Source organism: Aquarana catesbeiana, linkage group LG04 (assembly GCF_042186555.1).
Source record: "Aquarana catesbeiana isolate 2022-GZ linkage group LG04, ASM4218655v1, whole genome shotgun sequence".
Classification (NCBI taxonomy): Eukaryota; Metazoa; Chordata; class Amphibia; order Anura; family Ranidae; genus Aquarana; species Aquarana catesbeiana.
Genome location: NC_133327.1, coordinates 310,816,743 through 310,842,400, shown reverse-complemented (window position 1 = coordinate 310,842,400; position 25,658 = coordinate 310,816,743). Strand labels below are relative to the sequence as shown.

At 41.1% G+C, this 25,658-nt stretch overlaps 1 protein-coding gene across 1 annotated transcript in view; it reads right to left on the bottom strand.

Moving 5' to 3' along the window:
• The window catches only part of LOC141140044 (CD109 antigen-like), a 138,159-nt gene extending 120,051 nt beyond the window's left edge, over positions 1 to 18,108 (bottom strand). Inside the window, exons 1-3 of the mRNA XM_073626806.1 lie at positions 17,931 to 18,108; positions 5,218 to 5,372; positions 603 to 631 (exon numbers count right to left, since the gene is read on the bottom strand). Coding sequence (XP_073482907.1) covers positions 603 to 631; positions 5,218 to 5,372; positions 17,931 to 18,004 — 258 coding nt within the window. The 5' untranslated portion in view covers positions 18,005 to 18,108. The remainder of the gene's footprint in view (positions 1 to 602; positions 632 to 5,217; positions 5,373 to 17,930) is intronic.
• Positions 18,109 to 25,658: the final 7,550 nt, after the last annotated feature.

The following is a 25,658-nucleotide window of genomic DNA, read 5'->3' as shown; positions in this document are numbered from 1 at the left end:
GGCATTAAATATGAACAAAGCATATCCCTCTATAGTGTTTCAATTAAAAGCACTAAGTATCACTTCTGTCTGCTATTTCGTTCCTCTGCTATCTGCATAAGTCCCTTTTGACAAGATTTCCTGACACCAAGAGAAAAATGTTGGCAGGGGACGGATGCTCCAGCTGATTGACAATCTCAGCTCTGTTCCTATGTGCTGTGTGAAAGGAGGGGGTATCCCTTCCCTCCAATCAGCTCTCAGAACTCCCCTCCCTGAGCTCTGCAGAGTGTAACTTCTGCTCTCTGCCCCATTTTTCCTGACAGCTCAGACAAGCTTTATAAATTCTGTACTTTAAATGGCTGTAGAGAAGAAAAGACGGCAGATAGGTACAATTTATGTTGGAGATTGTGTTTCATCTCTGTGTATCACCTGAGGATAGTCGCTTCACTGGGTATATGTAAGGGTTAACAACCACTTTAAAGTGCTGTACTGATAGGGGAATACCAAAAGTGAACTCAGTGCTGCCCCAGGTATGACCTCAACACTGCATCTAATATTCCGTAGAGCAAAAAATGATGAGGACAGTAAGTGCTTGTGTTTATCAAGTGTGATAATGAACTTACCCCTGGGAGAGTGACAAGTTCAATAGAATCTGAAAAGCAGAAGTAGAGCAGATTTATATATTAGTAATAAACAAGAAAAACAGGGTAGTTATTCTGTGGCATGGTTTTGTCAAGACATTCAGGGTATACTAAGCTGCTGAAAGTGTATCTATAGCCAAAACATTTACTTAATTCTGGAAACACATGGGAAGGGTTAAAACACCTATAGGCTTGTTTTTTCTCCTATCCATACTATATTGGAACACCTCCTAATAGTCCTGGGTTCTGCACACCTCCCAACAGAATTCCTCCAGAATTTATTGGTGAAGTGTAGGGGTGGGGCAGGGCATCCTGTGTTGGTACTGGCTTTAGCTTATTTTATCCTGGAGCCGTTGACAGCATGCTGCTTTCTACATGTAAGGCAAAGGTCAGAAGTATGCTACAGAGTGGCTATCACTATCTTGAAAATTTGCCATTGCTTTTTATTTAAAAGGGAAAAGTCACTTTCAATGGGATTCCCTGACATACCAAGTACTTACCCGTCCTGCTCTGCTGATTGGTGCTGATGGTTTCCTCTTGAAAATTCTCACCTTCCCATGCATGTGTGCTCAAGGTATTATCGCTGGTATTGTCACCATTATTGTCACTACTGTCATTGACGTTTATTGTCGCGATTACTAGTTTGTTGCCCACATATTGTCAAGATGGTCTATTTGCTCCACTGGTATTGTCACGATTGCCCGTTTTGTTATCTGTTTTTTGTCGTGACTGCTGGCTTGTTGCCTACATAATGTCACAATTTTCCATTTGTTGCTCTTATCTAAAAAAACAAACGCACACCGCTCTGGTGCTCTTTGATCTCTACATTATGTTCAGATTGATATCCAGGGTTGATTCAGAATTAACCACAGGGGAATGCCTCCAGACTAGTTTTATTACACAGGAATTTTGCCACATAAAAAAAGCCTTTAACCCATCAGCAGCCACAACAGGTGTCGAAGTAATCAGGAGATAGCTCAGTGTCAAATTATGTTTTCTAAATATTTTATGCCACGTGTGTTTGCAGTGTAATTGGTGTTTATCACTGTATTCTCGGAAAGAACTGTTGAATTACCGTACTGTACAAAAAAATATACAGACTAAGGCCTCGGGCACAGAGAGCATTAAAAACACAGTTGTTAGAGGCATTTCACGTTTCTTTTTTCTTCCTCTGTTCTTGCACACATAGGCGTTTACAGGAGTTTAGAGGCAGGAGAGCTTAGAAGCAGAAAAAAAAAAATCTAAGCATTTAGGATAGGAGCGTTTAAGTAGAAAAAGATTAGATGCGCCTAAATGCCTGTAATTGCATCTAATGCTTTACCAATCATTCCTTTTATTGGCAAAAATAAATTCATATTTTGCCCAATGGAATGAATGAACACCTAAACGCAAAAGTTTTTTTAAATTTTTTTATTTTTTTTATTTTTAGCTGTATTTTCCTTCCCTGGAGCAAAGGCAGCCAGGGGAGGAAAAAAACATCCTGTGTGCATGAGGCCTAAAAGTGAAAACACCTACATGTGCCATAAAAGCTAGCTAAAAATACATAAATAATTTTACTAGGGAAAAATACCTTGTTGGCTGTTTTCTATCCTTATGATAAGCCTCCTTTCTGTATATTTTATTGAAGTGATTGTATATATTTTTTATTATTATTATATATATATATATATTTTTTTATTTTATACTTACCTGCTTTGTGCATAACCACAGAGCAGCCCCAATCCTCCTCTTACCCCCCTCCCGGAATTTCCCCGCTGATTGTTATAGGGGCATTCATGCTGGCTCGCTCCCGAGCCACACTTTGTGTGTCCATTGACGCAAACAGTGCGGCTCGGCCCCGCACCCCACATCATACCCACTTGGCTGTGACTGACAGCAACAGGAGTAATGACTCCCGCTGCTGCTTCTCTATCCAGTGAGGAGGAAGAGAGAGAGCCTCTGCTCTTGTGCACAATTCTGTATTAAGATCAGTCACCGGTAAGTATAAGGGAAGCTGGGGGTGGGGGGAGCTGCACACAGAAGGTTTTTTACATTAAAGTGATACTAAACACACACTGTTTAATTTACATTGTCCCTTCTCTTTCTGTATGTGGATGATGGCATTGTAATTATTTTAATTTAAAAAACATTATCCAAGTACTTTTTTCCTAATCGATATACAATTGTCACATGATCCAAATAATTCTCAGCCTGTCTGCAGGGAAACATAAGCAGGAGGCACTTCTAGTCCTCTGCTGCTGGTTACACGTTCAAAAAAAAAAAAAACAGCCTTTGGGATACAGAGTAAAAATAAATAAATAATATCAAGAAAGCTTTTTAAATTGGCATACAAATATACATTTGAAATCAAATCTTTATTATTTTGTGGTAATAACATGGTGTGGGCGGATGTCTGCCAGTCACAGGCTATTATGCCTTTCCAGCCTGTGTCTTAGTATAAGAGGGAGGTGATTCCTCCATTAATCTACATGTAATATCCCCCCCCCATTGTATTTAGCTTGTTAGTGGGCATGGAGGAGGAGGGAGGGAGTGGGCTGTCATTTACCACTGTGTATACATCCACATGTGTGACTCTATAGTCACATGGGCTGCTCAGATGTGATAGGGAGGAAATGCTCAGCATAGAAACTCACTGAAAACTGAGCATGTGCAGAGTTGCCACCACAGCTGCAAATTCCTTTGCTGATGTGGGGACATGAACAGAAGGTGGAGCTAGAGAGCAGCAGGATCAACCAGGTTTTTTGCAGAATACAGAAAATGAATCTCATAGTGACTGAGTGAGTATGAACAGTATATAATACAGCATTTGTTGATAGTTTTTTTATGATGTGGGTTTAGTGACACGTTAATGCATAGAATGCATTAATGTAAAAAACCTTCTGCTTTTAGAACCATTTGAATTACATTTTACAATAGGTTATCGATATGTCTCTTGTAGAACTATGACCATTTTAAATTAATACCCCACCCCTAATTAACCACTTCAGCCACGGAAGGGTTTGCCCCCTTAACCACCAGGCAATTTTTTGCAATATGGCATTGCGTCACTCTAGCTGACAATTGCGCAGTCGTGTGACGCTGTACCCAAACAAAATTGACGTCCTTTTTTTCCCACGAATAGAGCTTTCTTTTTGTGGTCTTTGATCACCTCTGCGGTTTTTATTTTTGTTCTATAAACAAAAAAAGGCAATATTTTTTACTTTTTGCTAAAATAAATATCCCCCCAAAAAAATATAAAAAAAAATTCTTCCTCAGTTTAGACCAATATGTATTCTACATATTTTTGGTAAAAAAAAACAAAAACGCAATAAGCGTATATTGATTGGTTTGCGCAAAAGTTATAGCGCCTACAAAATAGGGGATACATTTATGGCATTTTTTTTTATGAATTAATTTTTTTACTAGTAATGGCGGTGATTTGCGATTTTTAGCAGGACTGCGAAATTGCGGCGGACAGATTGGACACTTTTGACACTTTTTTGGGACCATTGAAACTTCTACAGCAATCGGAGCTAAAAATAGCCACTAATAACTGTATAAATGTCACTCGCAGGGAAGGGGTTAACACTAGGGGGCAATCAAGGGGTTAAATGTGTGTCCTAGGCAGTGTTTCCAACTGTGGGGGGATGGGCCTGCTTGGAGGAGGAGACATATCGCTGTTCATAACCAGTATGAACAGCAGATCTGTCTCCTCTCTCCTGACAGAACGGAGATCTGTCTGTTTACATTGACAGATCCCCGTTCTTTCTCTCTCAGGAGCGATCGCGGGTGCCCAGCAGACATCGCGGCTGTGGGGCACACGCATCGGCTCTATCGCCGCGTCCCATAGTGGTCTTAAAGTGGCTGACGTACAGCTACGGCGATTTGCCCAGGGGGAGCCAACCTGCCATAGTATAACTGTGGTTAAATTACATTCTCAGCCTACAATGGCTTGCTTAACGCACAGGAAAAAAAAAAAAGTTGTTCTTTGAAATGTTGGTACCTATACCGTAAACCTCTGGATTTGTTTTCACCTTCTGTCTAAGTAAAAATGGTCACAGACACCAGGGCAATCAGACAAAAGAATCTCCATGTTGGGAACAGAGAACTCTACAACCTGGCAGGAGTTCTAACCCTTCATTAATCAAAATCTAAAAAAAAAAAAAAAACTGTTCTGGCTTTTGATGGAATTGAAGAGATGTTCCTAAGTAGTCACAGTAGCTCAGTGCTATGCTCCCATCATGACACATTCCCTAACCTGGATATGTTTGAATTATGAATGCACACCTAATACCTATTAATTTCACTAGTTAGATGGACAGTGTCACATAAGAACGCTTGATGTGTTGATAAGTTTTGCCAACAAAAAGGAAAGCGTTTCTGGCAGTTAAAAATCTACATTTACGGTTTCCTAGGGTAGCCCTAAATGGCTCACCTGAATTGAGGGGTTGGAATTGAGATGTCTATGGTAACAGCAATTTATTTATATTTGAATATACTTGTTCAAAATGTTCATTTTCACTAAAGAAATTCAGTAATGACTTACAGAATGATTGCTGCATACTAATAATAAAACATGACATAAGAGAATGCAAATCATATACAAATATATATTTACCTTTTTTGATCACTTTAGTCACATTTGATAAAAGTCGAATACCATCCTTAATTCCAACAGTTACAGTTAGGTCAGAGTCCCCAAACCAGTGCACAGTAAAAGACATATCAACACCATTGATAATATTACCAGGTGCAATAATGTAATAAGATGGCCTGTAAAATAAAATGTTACATTTTTTTTAATGGCTCATACTGAACCTTTTCAAATACTTTTAGACATACAGTATATGGGAAAATGATAAGCAAGTGTATTCATTATCAACATATTTACGTGAAAAAATAGTTTGGTGCTACCCAAGGGTGAGGAGATTGCTCTAACCTTGTTTTAATGCGCAATACACTCTACGCAGGTGGAATTTTTCTATGAGTGGTGACTTTTCAGTATAGGAAAGTTTATAAGATACGTTATAACACCATGGGTAGTTCACTGAGAGTGCCACTGTCAATTGTTGGAGAACAAGAAAAGTTGCTTAAAGAGTCCTGCACCTCTATGAAAGAGTGGAGTTTTACCTGTGGGCAATATGTTCATGCTCTACCGGACCTGTATGAGAGGATGGGACTGATTTAAAGGTGAGCAGTCACTTTGCACAGAGGTGAAGCACGGCTATATGGTGGCTATAACACAGTATTGGTGGACTAGTGAATATATAATCACCAATATCATAAGAATTCCTGAATGGTGTCAACCAGTGGACATTAGTACTATTACTGAACTGTGGCATGTTATGTATTATATGATCTATGCATTATTTTGTATTAGTGGGATTGTGTTTTAGCATGTTTCACATGCCACACTGGTATTGTGGTTTCAATAGTTATATATTTTTTTTCATATCTAATGCCGCGTACACACGGGCGGACTTTGACAGACTAGGTCTGGCGGACTTTGACGGACTTTCCGACGGACTTTCCGAATTAACGGACTTGCCTACACATGATAAACCAAAGTCCGACAGATTCGTACGTGATGACGTACGACCGGACTAAAACAAGGAAGTTCATAGCCAGTAGCCAATAGCTGCCCTAGCGTCGGTTTTTGTCCGTCGGACTAGCATACCGACGAGCGGACTTTTCGACCAGACTCGAGTCCATCGGAAAGATTTGAAACATGTTTCATTTCTAGGTCCGTCGCACTTTTGGGAAAAAAGTCAGCTGGAGCCAACACACGATCGAATTGTCCGACAGACTCCGGTCCGCCGGACCAAGTATGCGGTAAAGTCCGGTCGTGTGTACGCGGCATTACTTTTTATTTATAATTTTTTGTGTGTGAGTATAGATTCGCTATTTAAAATAGAAAAACCTAGAGATGGTTATTTTCATGAAAAGTTTTTAAAAAAAAATGTATATGCAGCTTTGTGGGATTTTCGCTATTGGGTAGAATCACACCATTTTTTCAAGAAGATAGCTTTGTGCGTATGTGGAGACACATTTATAGGTGCTGGCAGCAACTAATTTCATGATTTAGGCTAGGTTCATACTTAAAACGAATGCGGCTGACAGCAGGGGTCCAGTGCGTTCCTGTTCTCCATTTCAGGGATGAATCAGGCCTGCATTTTTGCCTGAATTTTGACCTAAAACAGAGCCAAAGACACACAGGACCCCTGTGCAATTCGCTCCGCAGCTGCCCTGGAGATGTGTGAACCGACTCCATTGAGAGCCGGTCACAATATCCTGTCCTGTAACTTGGATGCAGGGAAACCGTGTGAACCCAGCCTTGGAGTATATAAAAAAGTGGCAGCACATAAGTAATTTTAAATCCAATCTTATCAACATATCTTAATGTTCTGAAACCTTTGCTGTGTACAGTTTTGCATATATAAGTGAATGGGAGTTAGGCTGCTTTCAGACTAATGCGGTGGGCTTTGACTGCTCCGCAGGTGCAGTGCAGCTTACTTGCTTGTTTGGGGCGGGTTAGCTGCGCTTTCCCATAGAGGTATATTGTGTCCCACAGTTTTCAGAAAGCGCACCAAAACTCCTGCATATTGCATCTTTGGTTCACTTTCAGAATGCGCACCAAACACGCAAGACATATTATAAAAGTCTATGGGAAACCATACCTACCCCTCTCTAAACATATGGGTAAGCTGAACTGTACCCACAAAGCAGTCAAATTGCACTGCATCAGTCTAAAAGCAGCCTAATTCCATCTTCGTAGTACAGCACAGTGTGCTTCACTGCCTTTCTCTTTTATGTGGAAATGTACAGGGCAGTCCTTATCTGTTTACAGACTATAGAATTTTTATAAAATTGTAACCTTATCTCAATACCTAATTACACATGACCACTAGAGAGTACATTTGAACAATTCTAAGTACCGTAAATAAAACATGAAACCGTTGGTAAAATGTTAAAGTTGTTTTAAAAAGTGCTATCAGATATGGAAAATTATTAGTTAAAAACACTAATATATACTTAACTTCAAATATCAGAACCCTGTAATGTACATCAGATTCCCAGCACCAGAAAAACAGTGCAAGCTTGTGCTCATATTCGTGCGCGTGTGCATTGCTCACTTCCTTTTACGTTTACGCAAAGAGGCAATAGATGTACTATTCCAGTTCATCGTGCTTGCATTTGTGCGCAGACTTGCGCATACAAATTAGTGTGCGCACTTGGCGTCCAGTGACCTATTTAAACTGGCCTGTCACCATAAGCAGTTGCTGAATATTTTTCAGCTTGTACCTGTGACCTGATCCATTGAACCTGCTTACCTGTGTGCGACCCAGCTTTCTTCTAGACTTTGCCTTTGCTCCTGCATTAACCTTGTTCATCTGATCTCTCTGACCTTGGGCTGTTTATTGGACTCATCTTTGCCTGCTAATTCTGTACTGAGCTGCATGGCTGTTACTGACCTTGGCCTGCTTCCTGGACTTGCTCTGCCTGCTGACTTGGTCCCTTGTTGCCTGGCTGCTGCTGGTCGCTGCCTGCATACCAGCATATCTCCTGCTCTGGTGCCAAGCTGCTTCAGTATCCTGCTCTTAGGACTATGACAACCAGCTTCATTCACCTAAGAGCAGACTTCACCAGCCAGCTACTCCAGCACTTGTGCAACTCAGTGCCCTCACACTCTGTCTCCATCTTCAGGAGTGTTGGGTAGGAGGTGCAAGAGAGGCCTCCACACTATTCTAGTCACCAGGTACATGATAGACCCACATTTTTACTTTTCCCAATAAAATAATAACGCAGAATTGTGAATTTTTTTTGCAATGAAGATGCATATTTCCCCTACTATTTGCTCAATATTTAATGTAGTGTCAATTGAGAATAGAAAACGTTTATTTTGCATACATCTGTCCCACAGCTGGGGGTAACTACAGGAGATGGAAAAGGTGCAACATTCCCTGAAAACATGAAAGCAATGTGGCTAAGCATAAGGTGGAAATAAACAGCCCAATCCAATCCCCAAATCAATAACATAATGTGATAATTGGGTGAGGAATGAATTAACTAGGACTATGTGTGCTTTCGGCTTTGCAGGTACTTGTGATCACTCACTAATTGTATCCAAATATTAGAAAAAATTAGATCAATGCTTCATTCTCATTAATTGAGAAGAGGAAAATAAATTGTAGGCAGCAGCTGAACGGTTATACATTATGTTCCATGACCTACTAAACTGTTTGAGAATGGGCATGCCTTACCACCTATACCTCCTGAAAATACCGTGTTAGCATTTTCGGCAGACTTCTAGTGATTTTTTGGCAGATCTAGGAATATAGATGAAGTTGCAGATCTCAGCTCAACTGTCTTGTTGAACACTCATAAAGGCTTGTATCAGCCAACAAACACAATCACTGAAATTAATAGGAGCATCTGTAAGCATTTGTAAGAGTCTTGTGGCATTTTTAAGCTTTACAGAAGCATTTTTAGTGTGCTTTTTTCCTTACCATTACCTAAAATTTGACATTTATAAAAGATTTGCGTACCAACTAACCATTCGGGAAAACCTGAAAAGAATGAGAAAGAGTGGGAGACACTTGCTGAACTTGAACTTGAGCATCCATTACCATCCAGCTTTCACTTTCTATTAAGTAGACTTTTAGACTGACTCACATATGTATAAATATTTATCCATATTTTTGAGAATATTTTTGAGAATGTTTCAAAAACAGGAAATTAAAGTGTAACTAAAGACAACACTTTTTTTTTTTTTTTTTGGCTACAGTTTTTTTGCCATCTATGTCTCATTGGGGAGATTTTCCTTCACTTCCTGTCCCATAGTCAAAACAGGAATTGAGAGGAATTCTCTGCAAATTGAGAGAATAATGATGTGTCACCAGGGTCACCAGAACTAGTGTCCCCATTAAAAAAAATTCCCCTCTACACTCAGCCACTGACGTCCTTCCTGAACCTCGTGGAGGAATTCAGGAAATATAGTGTCCCTTCCAATTTTAAAATTAATTTTCACAAATCAGAAGCCCTGAACATAAATATTTGGCAGGCAACACTGAACGCACTTAAATCACACTTCACCTTTAAATGGGCCCACCATTAGGTCCAATATATGGGTATTTACCTGACGCCTTCTCTTAAATAGATTTTTGTGGCCAATTTCCCACCACTGTTAACTAGATTCCACCAAGACCTCAGGAAGTTGTCTACCAAATACTTCTCATGGTTCGGCAGGAATAATGTTCTCAAAATGAACATTCTTCCAAGACTGCTTTAACTGCTTTACGGGCTGCCTAGCAGGTCAGAATTCCCAAAGCATTTCTTAAAGTGATCATAAATTATTATTATTATTATTATTATTATACAGGATTTATATAGCGCCAACAGTTTGCGCAGCGCTTTACAACATGAAGGCAGACAGTACAGTTACAATACAATTCATACAGGAGGAATCAGAGGGCCCTGCTCATTAGAGCTTACAATCTAGAAGGGAGGGTCAAGTGAAATAAAAGGTAATAACTGTGGGAGATGAGCTGATGGAGAAAATAGACATATAGTTGTTAGGTGTGGGTAGGATAGGCTTCTCTGAAGAGGAGGGTTTTCAGGTGGATGAGTCTGGCAGCAGCATTCATGATGGATTGAAGGGGGGATAAACTACGTAGAGGTAAGCCAGTAAGAAGGGAGTTGCAGTAGTCGAGGCGAGAGATGACCAGGGAGTGAATTAAGCGCTTTGTTGTGTCATTTGTTATAAGGGGGGCGTATTTTGGAGATGTTGAGGTGGCAAGATTTGGACAGTGATTGGACGTGGGGCTTAAAGGAGAGTTCAGGACTACACCTAGGACCTTGGCATGCGGGGATGGGGTTATAGTTGTGCCATCGATTTTTGACAGAGAGATCAAGTGAGGGGGCACTTGGGGGAGGAAAAATTATAAGTTTGGTTTTGGTTAGATTGAGTTTGAGGAAGTGGTGTGACATCCAGACTGATATATTTGTTAGTAAATTAGTGATACATGAGGGGACGGAGGGAGTGAGCTGAGGGGTAGAGAAATAGATTTGGGTGTCATCAGCATAGAGATGGTATTGGAAGCCATGGGAGGCTATCAGCTGACCCAGGGAGGAGGGGTAGATTGAAAATAGGAGAGGTCCAAGAACAGAACCTTGGGAGACCCCAACAGAGAAAGGAAGAGGAGAGGAGGAAGTAGAATTGTAAGAAACGCTAAAGGTGTGGTTGGATAATGAGGTAGAGAACCAGCGAAGAGTAGAGTCACGGAGACCAAAGGCATGGCGTTTTTTGTGGAGGAGGGGGTGGTCAACCGTATCAAAGGCAGCAGAAAGGTCCAGGAGTAGGAGTACAGAATAGTGTTCAATGGTTTTGTCTGTTAGTAGATTGTTTATTAGTTTCAGGGGAGCAGTTTCTGTGGAGTGTTGGGGACGAAATCCAGACTGTAGGCGATCAAGAATGCTATTCTCTGCAAAGTGGCCGCTCAGTCGGTTGTAGACCAGACGTTCAAGGAGTTTGGATAAAAAGGGGAGCAAGGAGATGGGGCATAGGCTGTTAAGATTGGTTGGGTCCAGTGAGGGCTGTTTAAGTATGGGGCTGACTAGTGCATGTCACCAGAGGGTGAACGTAGTGCACCAGAGGGTGAACGTAGCATTTGTGAGGAAACAGCATCCAGAGGGCAGCTGGTTAGCTGGATGTTAGCAAGTAGTTTAGCAACCTTGTATTCAGTGATGGGCTTGAAAGAGGGAAGTAATGATTGTACCTGTGGGCATGAAGTGTAAAGCATGGAGGGTATCAGGACAGCAGAGATCTCCTCGCAAATTGTATCAATCTTCTGTTTGAAGTGATTGGCGATCTCCTGGGCAGTAAATGAGTTAGTGGGTAGAGGCAGTAGAGGACGAAGTAGAGAGTTGAATGTAGAGAAGAGTTGACAGGGACGGGATGATAAGGTGTTAATGAGAGTGATAAAATAGGTCTGCTTGCCCTCACTGGCAGGCTGGAATTGTATTTTTGGAGGGCAGATAAATATTAGTTGAAATCTTTCTGAGACTTATGCTGCTTACACACCATCGCACATTCCGACAAACAAAATCCATGTTTTTTTTTTCCGACGGATGTTGGCTCAAACTTGTCTTGCATACACACAGTCACACAAATCTGGTCGGAAATTCCGATCCCCAAGAACGTAGTGACGTACAACACGTACGACAAGCCGAGAAAAATGAAGTTCAATATCCAGTGCGGCTCTTTTGCTTGATTCCGAGCATGCGTGGAACTTTGTGCGACAGAATTGTGTACACACGATCGGAATTTACGACAATGGATTTTGTTGTCGGAAAATTTGAGATCCAGATCTCAAATTTTTTTTGTAAGAAATTCCGACGGAAAATGTCCGATGGAGCTACACACGGTCAAAATTTCTGACAACAAGCTCCCATGGAACATTTCCCATCAGAAAATCGGACCGTGTGTATGCGGCATTAGTCTTACGCCACAGGCGCTCATGAGCACGGCTATGTTTTTGCAGACTTCTAGTGTCATCTGTTTGCCAAGGTTGTAGGGGTCAGGGGCCTGATTCTGTGTGTAGTGAGGAGGGCCAGTGTGTCCAGTGAGGCTAGAAGTGAAGCGTTGTAGACAGAATTGGCTAGATCGCTGCAGGATAGGGGTGAGATCTTGTCATAGAGGTGGTCGGTAGCAGAGTAGAGAAGAGAAGGGTTGAGATGGTGTAAGTTTCTATGGGTAACTGTTAGGTGGTTGGAGGTAGAGGGGTGGAGGAGAAGTAAAGAGTGAAACTAATAAGGTAGTTATCAGAGAGAGGGAATGGATAGTTGGAGAGGTTGCACAGAGTCCATAGGTGGGAAAAAACAAGGTCAAGGGTATTGCTTCAGGTCAAAGGAGGAGGTTAGACTAATACATTTGGAAGTAGCGGGAGTGTTAGTATTAATAGGGATGTTGAAGTCACCAAGAGTGATTGTGGGGATTTAAGAAGAGAGAAAGTAGGGTAGCCAGGCAGAGAAGTCATCAAGAAAGGTTGATACCGGTCCAGGGAGCCAGTAGATCACCGCTATCCTTAGAGAAACTGGAGAAAAAAGACGAATGCAGTGTGCCTCAAATGAGGTAAGTGACAGAGAGGGCGGTGTGTGAAGTACTTGAAATGTGCTAAGTTTGGCTAGAAGGATTTCGACACCCCCTCCCTTTCATCCACTGGATCTGGGGGAGTGTGTCCAGAGGAGATCACCTTGTACAACAACCCATTTAATTTAAAATAGAAAAAATGTTTGCCTTTTTTTATAAGTGATTACATTCCCTCTGTTCACAGCTGCATAAAAGCTGGGGGTTAGGAGAAGCAGGAGTGCACCGATCTTCCAAGTGAAAGGCTGTGCGGGGAGGGGGTGGAGGGGGTGTGTCAGGACAAGACTGATCATTGGAGGGGAGCACACTGAGTTCCCAGCACAATTGACCACAGTGTGTTCTCCTGTTTAGTGTGTTCAGTTTTTAATAGGAAAGCAGAGGGACTGGCAGGGACACAAAGGATTTCACCCAAAGGAAGGAATACAAAGAGAACAGGATACTTTTTCATACAAGTCCATGGAACAGCAGGCACATGCCAGGAATATGAAATGCTGGGGTAACAAACACTTTAAACAAGTTTGAGGAGAATTTACTTCTTTGGGCTCATAAATCACATAGGCTGTCGCACATGTTATTGTCATTCCCCAAATGCAGCGGGGGATGGGGCTTCCCAGACCCATTGAAATAGCACAGAGCTGTACATCTCAACAGTGTTCTATGTTCTAGACTGGTGTACACACACAGACAACAAACACTGAATCTACAGTATCTAGAAGAGGCCTCTCTTGGCATCCCGCTACAAGGTACTCCCTGGCTCAGGAACACAATTCCCTCTTTTGTGACATCACATCCACTAGTGGGACACACACCCAAAATACTCTCTGCTGCAAGAGGATATCTTCCATGAATGTTATCCCTCCCGTCTAACACCAGTGATAGGCCACCCCAAGTTTGCTTCTTGCCTGACAGGTCAGCACTTCCAACCCTTGATTGAAATGACCCAATCTCTCCTAAGGCTTTTCTCACTCCAACAGATCTAGTGCAGATCCAGAGTATGACTGAACCCCTGACACACACACACACACTTTTCTGGAGTGCATTACAATTGAGACTTCTTTTTATCAAGCCTAGGCCTACAGGTCGCTTAACCTTCCACCCAACTATTAACATCCGCTCTACATCACCAAGTGTGGGACGGACCTGGGCGTTAGATTTTGAAAGACCACAATTTACATTTTACCCATGTGGCATCCATCCTCAATTCTGTTCAGAAAACAGGCTTGAAACCCTGACATGATGGTATAAATTCTCCTCATCTCTCCACAAGCTTTTTCCCCAAATCAAACCCACATGCTGGAGATGCCTCACTCAGGAAGGCACTTACATTCCCATATTCTGGACCTGCCCGGTTCTGCAATCATTCTGAACAAAGGTTCATAACTTGGTGTACAAATTTACTGATGTGCAATTGGGTGAAATCTGCTACATCTGGCTCCTTTGTCATCTAAACACTATAAACGCTCCTTCACTTTGTATTTGCAAAATACAGCTAAGGCCTGAATCCCAGTGGCAGCAGATGATTCCACCTTCCAAGGGGGTCTGGCTACGTAAAGCCACAGAAATTTGTACTATGGAAGACATTTTTGAATCTGCCAATCAGAAAGAAGAACATTTTTTTGCGAAACCTGGTTCTACTGGCTTGACTATACCTTCTCTGCAGACTACAATGCTGACCTGAATAGTTGAGTACACCTCTAGAATATAAATCCCTTTGGATCAGCTGTAGGGTCACACTCAGGGTTCTCTGATGTCATTAATCTATGTGAAGCTGGGATTCCGAAGCACACTCCGGACCTCAGTTTACGTCACTTTTTTGGTTTGTTTTTTAACCATGACTGTCAGTAGTCCTTAGGTATGCAACTAGGTTTGACAAATTTACCCTGTCTTTCTGAATTTCAAAAGAAAGAATATTCCAACAGAGCATAGTGGACATCGGGGAATTTCCCCCTACGTATCACTGCCTCTGTACATTTTTAGATTATCATTTACTTCTGTATGTTTGTGTTTTATACACTAACTACTTTGGACTGTTGTCCGTTATTCTATGCTACCTGTTTTTTTGTTTTTTGTTCTATGAAAACCTTAAATAAATAAAAAATCACCTCTATTAGTCTCATCACAAAATCTGGAATTTTCTTGTATCTTCACTTTTGATGATAACAGTAAACAGAATAAATAGAGAGAGTTAATCTCCCTGATGGGGGCACAGGCAGCAATAAAAACTGACAGGTGTTATAATCCTTTTTAACTCTATCAAAAACAGAAAAAAAGGTTTTGCCTTATGTTACACTTTAAGTTAGCACCGGTTTGAGAGCATGTAGGATTAATGTATACATATTGTTCTTCCTGTGAATTGCTAAATAAATATCCTGAAAAGATGGGAGTGGTTTGACTCATCTAATGCACAAAAGTTGACTCTTGAAGGATATTTTTTCCACTAAGGAGTAGGTTTCACCTAACCACACCCTGTAAGTCCCCACACCCTGTCTTACATCAGCCTATTCAGTGGGCGATGTACTGTACTAATGAGGTTTTTTATGTCTATATACCCCTATGGGACTTGTGTTATTTATAGGTACCAATGAAATTAATATCAAGAAACATGGATCTTAGTTATCTGTGAGACACATCATTTTTATTTATGACAAGAAAGCTTAGTGCTAAACATGTCAGAATAGAACCTGTTCCTGGTAGATACTTGTTTGCTTTGGTGGAGACGAGCCAAGCCAGCACCTGATGTGATGGTGGAGTATGTGTCCTTCTCTGTGTGGCTGGGGAAGTGATCATGTACTAATGTGCTCTACAGACTTCTCTTATATAGGGTGTTCCACAGTTCTGCTGACTGGTGGATGATTGTGCATTATGTGACTATACTTTAATGGAAAATGATCCTTAGATATTTTTTAAATTGCAATATATTTATGAACAGCATTAGTCTTAGAAATCAGTATGTTGGTTTCCCTTGTCCTGATGAAGCCGGCTTGACCCGAGAAACGCAAAGACGTACACAACTCCAAATGATTATTGTCCTAATGCTGTGATTTTTCTATACTAAGCTGGCTGTACCAGTACACTTTTCTACGTGGACACTGATCTCACCTGGAGCAGTATGTGAAATATTTGGCAGAGAAAATGTGTGGTTAATGTGTCTCTGAAGGTTCACATTTATTCAGGCCACAGTATAGTTAGTGGTAGATCACCACATGCAACTGGGCTTTTGTTTTGTTTGTTTGTCTAACAAATATTTATTGCACAATGTAACAATAAAACACAAAGCATAATTACAGTTTTAGCTGGTAAAGATTACAGGATATGAGATGCAACATGAATATCCGATCAAAACAAATGAACAAAGGTCCATGAGGTCAAGTAATGTAAGAGAACCAGTAAGAGCCAGTGGACAATTGCATGGACCTGAGTACTCACACATAAAACAATGGCAAGAATGCCTCAAAAAAAAAGGATGCTAAGAAAGCAAAGTATATATACAGAGAAGAAGAAACAGATGGGAGAGGAGGGAGGCAAGGTGAGAGGACAAAGGAAAGGGGAATACCGATAACATCTACACAAAAATAGTATGAAAAGTATTAGTAATACACATCTGCTGTGCTAGGTCCACATAATGGACTTGGTTTTTAAGTTTTTGGATGCTTATCCAAGTAGTGCTTATAAGAATTACAAACCACCACTTTGACTCTACCACCTATAGAAACAAACCTAGTTTTTCTAATACCAAATCCAGATTTTAAAATAATAATAAAGCTTAAGTATTATTATTAATAATAATCTTTAATTCTTGTAGTTTTGTTCATAGTATTTATTAAAGAAGCCTGTGAAAACTTTTTAGAATGTGAACAAAAGCACAAAAGCTACAACTGTCTGAACATTGGTCGAGCCTCCCCCCCCCCCCCCCCCCCCAAAGTAGCTGCTTCAGAATCCCAGCAATAATTACATACGGTACAGATTAAGATTACTTCTTATCATTTCTTAATCATACTCCTTTGTCTATTATGATTAAGGAAAAAAAATATCTTTGGTGCTGGGTTGTTCTTCTCTTTAAGCTCACATGTTCATTATATAATTAATGCTAACAGTGATATGCTACCTTTAGTGTGCTGCCTAATATAATAAGGCTGAATACAAAAAAAAAGATTATGGTGTAAAACTGTCCTTTCTTAAAGGTTAAATCTGCTGCCAGCTGGGCCATACATTGCTCAGAAAAGGTACAGAGACAGTTATTGCACTGGAAGGCCAAACAGATATAGGCCCATGCAATCATTGCAAGATAACTGCATTTATGACAATATATTAATGTAATTTAAAGGAAAACCCAAGTTTTGATAATAAAAAACTGATTAAAAAAATGTGTAATGGCCTAATGTGACTTTACCAAAGGGCCTAACATAATATTCTATATTCTACAGAATGCTACCAGAAATTTTAAACATGCAGCAGAAGTTGGTCCGAGACTACAGATATTTGAGGTTTCTGGCAAAAAATGAGTGTAGTTTTATGATTGCGATATGGAAAAGAAGCTTGTGTCCGTTTCATAGCAGCCAGGATGATGCTCACCTTATTTTATATACTCTGGCTGGTTGAAAATACATGATAGTAGTGTTCTTTGGAGTATGCTATCTCAGAACTATGAACAGTTTTGTAAAAATGGTGGGAACTCTCTGAAACCTTCTACCTTGCTATGAAAAGCCAGTAGAATTGACAAATACCTGGGGTGAGTGATACATACGGAAAGTTTGAAGAATTTTAATATTCCTCGGTTAGAGCAACAGTACTTTCTACACACAACCACAATGGATGGTGGACATTCTCCAATAATACTTAAACCAAATCGATAATGGGACCAGATGACATATAAGAGGCTAAATTAAATGTATAGAATTTATAGATGTAGATTTTATTGCATGTCTCCAACACAATGTCAAGATGCTCTTAAAAAAATTGGCATAAAACACTGTTTTTCTTTTTTAGATGTAGACATTTATTTCTACACTGTCAAAGAATATTACAATTAAATGTGCTGTATACAATATGGTTATATTGCCATGTGCTATCGTGGTAGTATTGTTATCCTATATACATGCTTGTATTACTGCACAACAGCAGTTGAAATATTCATATGGCATGACAGCTTGTCGATGTGTAAAAAAAATATGATGTTTCTCACTTACCTTGCACTGCAGACAAGTAGATATAGTGAAAGGAGGAAAGCGTGCCTCATGGACTGAGGCCATAGTGTGTACATATCTGATGATATCTCTGTAATGATAGGAAGTGTGTAGGCTTCAAACGCTACAATAGACTGAAGTTTTCCTCTCACTTATTGCATTTTAAATGTGTCTTAGTGTCACACCCTACCCTACAGAACCTGACACGGTTACACGTGTGTTAAACAAGGTATTTCAAAGACACTGGGAAAATCCCTTTTTTCATCTTGCTATCTTGTTGTCTATTGCTTAATTTACACTCATACCAAAATTACTCATCCAGGAACTCAGAATAGTTTGATTATTGTCAACTACCTGTCACATTTAGTTACCTAAACACGGAGTGCACTTTTAATTGCATATATGATGCCAAGCAAGGGTGAAGGAATGGCGAAGCTTAAGCATCACAAAAATGGAAAGATTAATTTAACAGATGGAAGTATACTTTTGATATATTTTGACAGGCTAATTGCTAAATACAAAGTTGAATTACACAGATGTACATACATGTCAACTGATCAGTAATTCTCAGTAGTAATTCTCTTAAGCCAGTTTTGTGATTTCAAGCAGTATTAAACCCAAAAGCAAAAATGTATTATATTGCAGCTTACCAATTCTTAGATGTGGTGGGTGTAATACTAGTAATAGCGGCGATCTGTGATTTTTAGCAGGACTACAACATTGCAGACAGATCAGACACTTTTGACACTTTTTTGGAACCAGTGACAATTATACGGCTATAAAATGTACTGATTACAGTATATATGACACTGGCAGGGAAGGGGTTATCACTAGGGGGCAATCAAGGGGTTAAGTGTGTCCTAGGGAGGTGTTTCTAACTGTGGGGAGAGTGGACTTACTGGGAGTACAGAGAGATCGCTGTTACTAATCACTAGGAACAGACGATTACACTGTACTCCCCTAATAGAATGGGGATCTGCTTTGTTTACACTGGTAGATCCTCGTTCTGTCTCTCTGTAGAGCGATCGCCGCCGGCCACGTGCATCTGTTCCAGTGCTGTGCTGTGGGCGAGCCTCCAACAAATATGTTCTACTTACCTGCTGGTAAGGGAGGTTGAGGGGTAATTTACAGGTCACTAGAGTCAGTATTGTATAATACATGTTTATTTAGTCAGCATGCATCAAACAAGTTCTTTGTTTTGTGGGTAGAGATGTGCCGAACACCCCTCAGTTAAGTTCACGCCAGAACTCTTGAACATTTATTTTAAACATGGTGCCTGGTGGTTCCCCTTAGTCTGCCTGTAAAGTGGCACATCTGTACTGTGTATAGAACCTGCTGCAGCAAAACTGACATTTATAAAGAAAAAAAATGACATTTAAATTGATTTTCCCTGCAAGCTTTCTTTATTTAGTAAACAATGGTAGGGGAGCCAGTCTTTATGATAAGGCCACATTTTAGTGCAGATTTTTTGGATACATTCTGGTGTCTCTTTGGCAGACTTTGGATGGAAATAACAAAGTTTTGCACCACAGTGACCAAGCCTTATGTGAAGAAGCCAAATGAAAGTATCTTCAGGCCAAGATTAACTTTTTTTTTAGATAAAGTCTGATGTCTCTTTCACAGACTTTGGATAGCAATAACAGGTGCGGAAAAATTGGGCTTTGGGTGTTGGTAGTGCCTTCATACCGTAACCCTATAGAGGTAGTCTTGAAAAAGGAACAATTGGTCTTGCTGTAAAAAAAAATAAATTGACGCCCCTGTCACACAGCTGCGGAAAAATTGGTCTTTGGGTATTGTTGGTGCCACACCCCGTAACCTTCTAGAGGTAGTCTTGATAAAAGCAAAAATTGGCCTTGCTGTAAAAAAATTTACTTGACGCTCCTGTCAAACAGTTGTGGAAAAATAGTTTTTGGGTGTTGTTGGTGCCTTCACCCTGTAACCTTCTAGAGGTAGTCTTAATGAAAGCAAGAATTGGCCTTGCTGTAAAAAATTTTGATTTGATGCCCCTGTCAAACAGTTGCGGAAAAAGTGGTCTTTGGGTGTTGTTGGTGCCTTCACCCAGCAACCTTCTAGAGGTAGCCTTGATGAAAGCAAGAATTGGCTTTGTTGTAAAAATTTGAAATTTGATGCACCTGTCGCACAGGTGCGGAAAAATTTGTCCTTGGGTGTTAATTGTACCCAAGAAACCTATACCAAAAAATGACTTAAAGATAAAATCAACACCCACAAAGCTAGGCAGCCTAGACAGTCTTGCAGAGATTTGCGATCCCAATAATTAATCAGCGACATCGGTATCAAGGTCTTAATAGCTTTGGCTAATCCAGGACTGATTCATTTTTACAAATGTCAGCCAGTTAACAGAGTCTGTCGACAGACCCACTCTTTCAGAAAGCACGTTGGATGCAGGGCAGCCCAGCAGCTCAATTGCATACTGGGAAAGTTCTGGCCAGTGGTCTATTCTTATGACCCAGAAACCCAGTGAATGGTCTACTGAAAAGCTCATCATGTCTGTTTTCGTCCCTAGATAATCGTCCACCATTTGATACAGATGCTGCCAATGGGATGTTAAAGCTGACAGCCCTGGACATCGAGGACTAAAAAAATGTTAAAATGCATCAGTGAGGCTGCCCCCTTCTCCACCACTCTTCCTTTGACCAACAGAAGCCTCAAAAGTAGCTTTTCCACGAGAATGTAACCTACCACAGTCTGGAAAGGCGTTACATAAACTCCTTTTTAACCACTTAAGTTGTACTGCGGCAGGTTGGCTCCCCTGCACGAATCACCATCATTTTACGTCGGCTCGCACAGACGCAGTTGCAGGCAGGTGGCGAGAGTGCCCACGTGTTGGGCGGCCTCGATGCCTGCCGGTGACCCTCGATCGCCTAGTACAAAGCAGGAATGGGATCTGCCTTTGTAAACAAGATGGATCCCCATTCTGACAGATGACATGACAGAGATCTACTGTTCCCAGTCATCGAGAACAGTAATCTCTGTCATGTCCCAGGCAGCCCATCCCCCCTACAGTTAGAACACATCTAGGGAACACAGTTAATCCCTTAGTGTTAACCCCTTCCCTGCTGGTGTCATTTTGATCCATGCATTTTTTATAGCACTGATCAATGTAATAATGTCACTGGTCCCCAAAAAGTGATTCGTCGCGGTCCCGCTAAATCTATCCCATAGTTTGTAGACATGATAACTTTTGCGCAAACCAATCAATTTATGCTTATTGAGACTTTTTTTTTTTTTTTTACCAAAAATATGTAGAAGAATATATCGGCCTAAACTGATGAATACATTTTTTATATATATATATATAGATAGATAGATATCTATATATATATCTATTTATATATAGATATCTATCTATATATATATATATATATATAGATAGATATCTATATATATATATATATATAGATATCTATCTATATATATTTGGATATGTATTATAGCAAAAAGTTAAAAAAAAAGTTTTTTTTCAAAATTGTCTTTATTTGTTTGTTTAAAGCGAAAAAAATAAAAACCGCAGAAGTGATCAAATACCACCAAAAGAAAGCTCTATTTGTGGGAAATAAAGAATGTCAATTTTGTTTGGGTACAGCGTTGCACGACCGCGCAATTGTCAGTTAAAGCGACGCAGTGCTCATCAAAAAAAATGGCATGGCCATTAAGGGGGCAAATCCTTCCGGTCCTTAAATGGTTAAGCTGTTCTCAAGATATTTCCTCCTTTCTGTGAGGACGGGATGAGTTCCGAGACTTTCCCCTTGTAACAGTGGTCAAAGAGGGTTTCCAACCAATAATGATCCTTATCCTCGATGCCACAAATTCTCTGGTTCTTTCGCAGGCTTTGAAGAATAAGGGAGCCCATGCACCACAAGTTTGCGGAGTCATGAGAAGCAGAGTCCTTAGGGTCACTAAGGATTACAGTATCTGGAACTGCCTCCTCCCAGCCACGTACTACTCCCAATGTTTCTGGGGACTGCAAACCATCTCTTAAGGTTTGACGTATTTCTTCCTCTACTTCAATTCCTCCAAAACTGCCACAATCCTCCTCCTCCCTCTCCACTTGTGTACTCTGTGGCATCGCAAGAATGGTGTCTGCATAAGGTGGGCCTTTAGAGAAAAGGAAGTCCACTTCTTCCTCCCGCTGCTCTACCTCGAGTGCCCTGTCCATAATGCCACACAGAGTCTGCTCCAGCAGTACCACAAGAGGGATCGTGTCACTAATACTTGTCACGGCATACCATCCTTGTCGCCTCCTCAAATGGTGATTAGTAAAGTGCATGCATCCTTTATCAGCAGCCATTGGCGTGCTGAAAAAAAAGCAGAGGTTCCCTGAGCCTGTCCTTGTGCCATACTCACACCGGTACTTGTTGATGGTCCTCTGCTGCATGTGGGGAGGGGTCAGGACGGGGAGAGCAACACGGACCACACACAGCATTTTTCCATCACAGCATACTGCACCATACGTCCAGCGAACTTTTATTTTGACATTTGGAGGCTGTTATAGAATGGTGCACTGACGCACCAGTACTATGTGAGTACCCCAGTGTGGGGAGTGTTTTTATATAATAAATTACTTGACTATATTACACTATATAGTTTCTCTTTCATGTATATATATGGAGCCACATTGTTTCCAGCTGGAGGAATATATCTGATACTAAGACTTAGCCGGGGGGGGGGGGGGGGGGGGTGGCTCCAGAGCGTGCTTTGACTCAGGGTAGCAGCTGGGTCACACGCTCTGAGGTGAGCATATTAGCTTAAGGGGGCCACGGAGGTGCACCGGAGCATGGTTTGCAACACTCAGGATATTTCGGCATGATGATTGATATCACAGCTGGACATCACCTGCACGCACTGATTTGATATCACAGTTGGACATCACTTTCACGCACTGATTTGGAGAGCTATATAGAACTTTTTTCACTTGTCTTTTTTAATAATTTATCATGGCAGGCAAGATGCCTTATATGGAGCACTAAGCACTTTTTGGATTTTATTAGGGCACTTAAGATGTATTTTATGGAGCAATAAGCACTTGTTTATCTATGCACTTTACTGTTTAGTTTAATATTAATTTTCATACTCTCATCTAGCAATTGAACTTTATGTATAATACTATACTACTGTACAGTTTGATTTACACGCACATAGTTGAGTTTATTTATTTATATTTTTTGGGTTACTCAAGTGCAGCGCATATTTTCCAATTACATCTTTGCACGACATATGAAAGGTGATCAGCGCACGCAGCTGGAGGTAGTATGTGTTGGGCACAGGACCAGTGTGGCTCACAAGATTTATTTTTATTTTTGCAGACATCAAAGAAGGTTGGGGACATCTGATCTACACTGGTCATGCTCACCACACCAATACTTCAGCCCACCAATACTACACACCAAGACACCAATACTACACACCAATACTATGGACCACCACACCATGCGAGGAGGCAGGGCAGCACAACATGACATTTAAAGCGGTAGTAAACCCTGTGGAAAAAAAAAACCTTGCAAGATAATGGCATAATGTGCTAGTATGCATCGCATACTAGCACATTATGAAATACTTACCTTAGAATGAAACCCTGCCGCAGCGCCCAGTCACCGCTGAGGAAGCTGACATATTTCTTCTGGGTTTCTTCTGGGTTTACAGGCTCCAGCGATGTGAGTGGCTGGAGCCGTGATGGCGTCACTCCCGCGCATGCGCGTGGGAGCCCTCAATTTTGGCAAGAAGCTCTGAAGTTCCGGCACAATACGCCGGACCTTCATGAGCGCATGCGCCACTGACGTCAATGGCTGCATGCAAGATGAATATCTCCTAAACAGTGTACGTTTAGGAGATATTCATTTTACCTAATTGTAAGCTTTTATTATAGGCTTACCTGCAGGTAAAAATCACAAAGCAGGGCATACAACAGCTTTAAAGTCTCGTGTCATACTTATCTGCTCTGTGTAGTGCTTTTGCATAGAGCAGCCAGGATCCTCCTCTTCTCGGGTCCCTCGCTGGTGCTCCTGGCCCCTCCCTCCTGCCAATTGCATTCACAGCAAGCAGCTTGAATTGGGGGCACCCAAGCAGGCTCGCTCCTGATCTGCGTGTTCATTCACATACAGAGCCTACTCCTTCAATGTTTTCCTCCCCAACAGAGACTTAAGGTAGCCATGCACTACACAATCTGATTTTACAATCTCCTTTAGATTTTATAAAAGCAATGTAATATGAGGACACATCTAAACAATGCATTGCATTTGTATAAAATAAGCAAGGCCCTTACACTATATAGTTCTTGGTAGATCTAAAACAGATTGTACACTCAGACTGTGTAGTGTATGGTCATCCTAAATTATAACCTGTGAGCTTAAAATACTTGCATTATAGCTTGTTGACTTTTGCAGCTTGTTGGCATCTACAGTAGACCAGGTGGCTGCTGTCGGAGTAAAAGATGTCCATCTTTGCCAATTGAACACAGTTGCAGGCAGGACTTTCAAGCATGCCCCTTTATCTCCCCAGTGGGCAGCATTCAGTATAGGTGATGGTGGATATGACCTCAGGGAGGCATGATATACATATGATGCTGCCTCTATTTACATATGAATGCCGCTGATCTGCGGCTATTTACATATGAATGAGGCAGCTATTTACATATCAATGCAGGTTATTTATATGTAAACACAGGGTCTGCAGGTGAGTCATCTGTACACAACAATAGGGCAGAGTTGGGCAGCAATAGTAGCAGCACTTCACACTGTGATATCGGGACACAGCATGGGACTAAAACTTCAAGAGACAAGGGAATTTAAACTGGGATATTTGGCAAGTATGAGGCAGCTGCTTTTGGCCCCACAACAATGATGGGGCCCTGGGCAGCTGCCCCTTTGGCCCTGCTTTAAAGATGGCCCTGTTTGCCATCAGCAACTAAAATCCCATCATTACTGTCACTAAAGTAATTCCCATTGTTAGTGTCAGATCCCCCTTCCTCTCCCTTCCTATAAAAAATAAAAATGCACTGGCGCTCGGAGATACTGAAGCAAAAATGACTATAAATAAATCAGAAAGTCATATATTGAAATAATCCATATATAGCATGGAGAATATTAAGAAGTTTAAAATGCTAAAAAGCAGTCCATAGTTCAAGGGAAGTCCATAAAAGCAATATATGGGGGGACACTGGATAAAGGAATTGTCTTGTAAGGCGCAATATCCGGCTATTCACAAAGGCCAGCTCTTCTCTGGAGTGAAGTCAGCTCAGATCCATCAAGAGAAAAAACAAAAGGAGAGGAGCGCCTCTAAGTAAACAGGTTTTATTCCAATTGACAAATTAAAAATATCCACTTACATGTAAAAGCGATATTCTAGGCAGGATGATACATGTCAGAGGAGAGTGGAGGGACGATCACCGGTTCCCAGGAATGCCCCCCCCAAAAAAAAAAGGAGCGCGCATGCGCCGTACGGACCTTGCGCACGCTCAGAAACGCGTTGTGTTGTTTCCAGCCACTGACGTCACAGGCCGCTTCCTCGGTTTGCGGCTCCGCTCCTCTGCTAAGACAGGCCGTGTTCCGTCCCGGCTCCCCGCCGGATTGCGGCATAGGTTTGGGGCATTCCTGGGAACAGGTGATCGTCCCTCCACTCTCCTCTGACATGTATCATCCTGCCTAGAATATTGTTTTTACATGTAAGTGGATATTTTTAATTTGTCAATTGGAATAAAACCTGTTTACTCAAAGG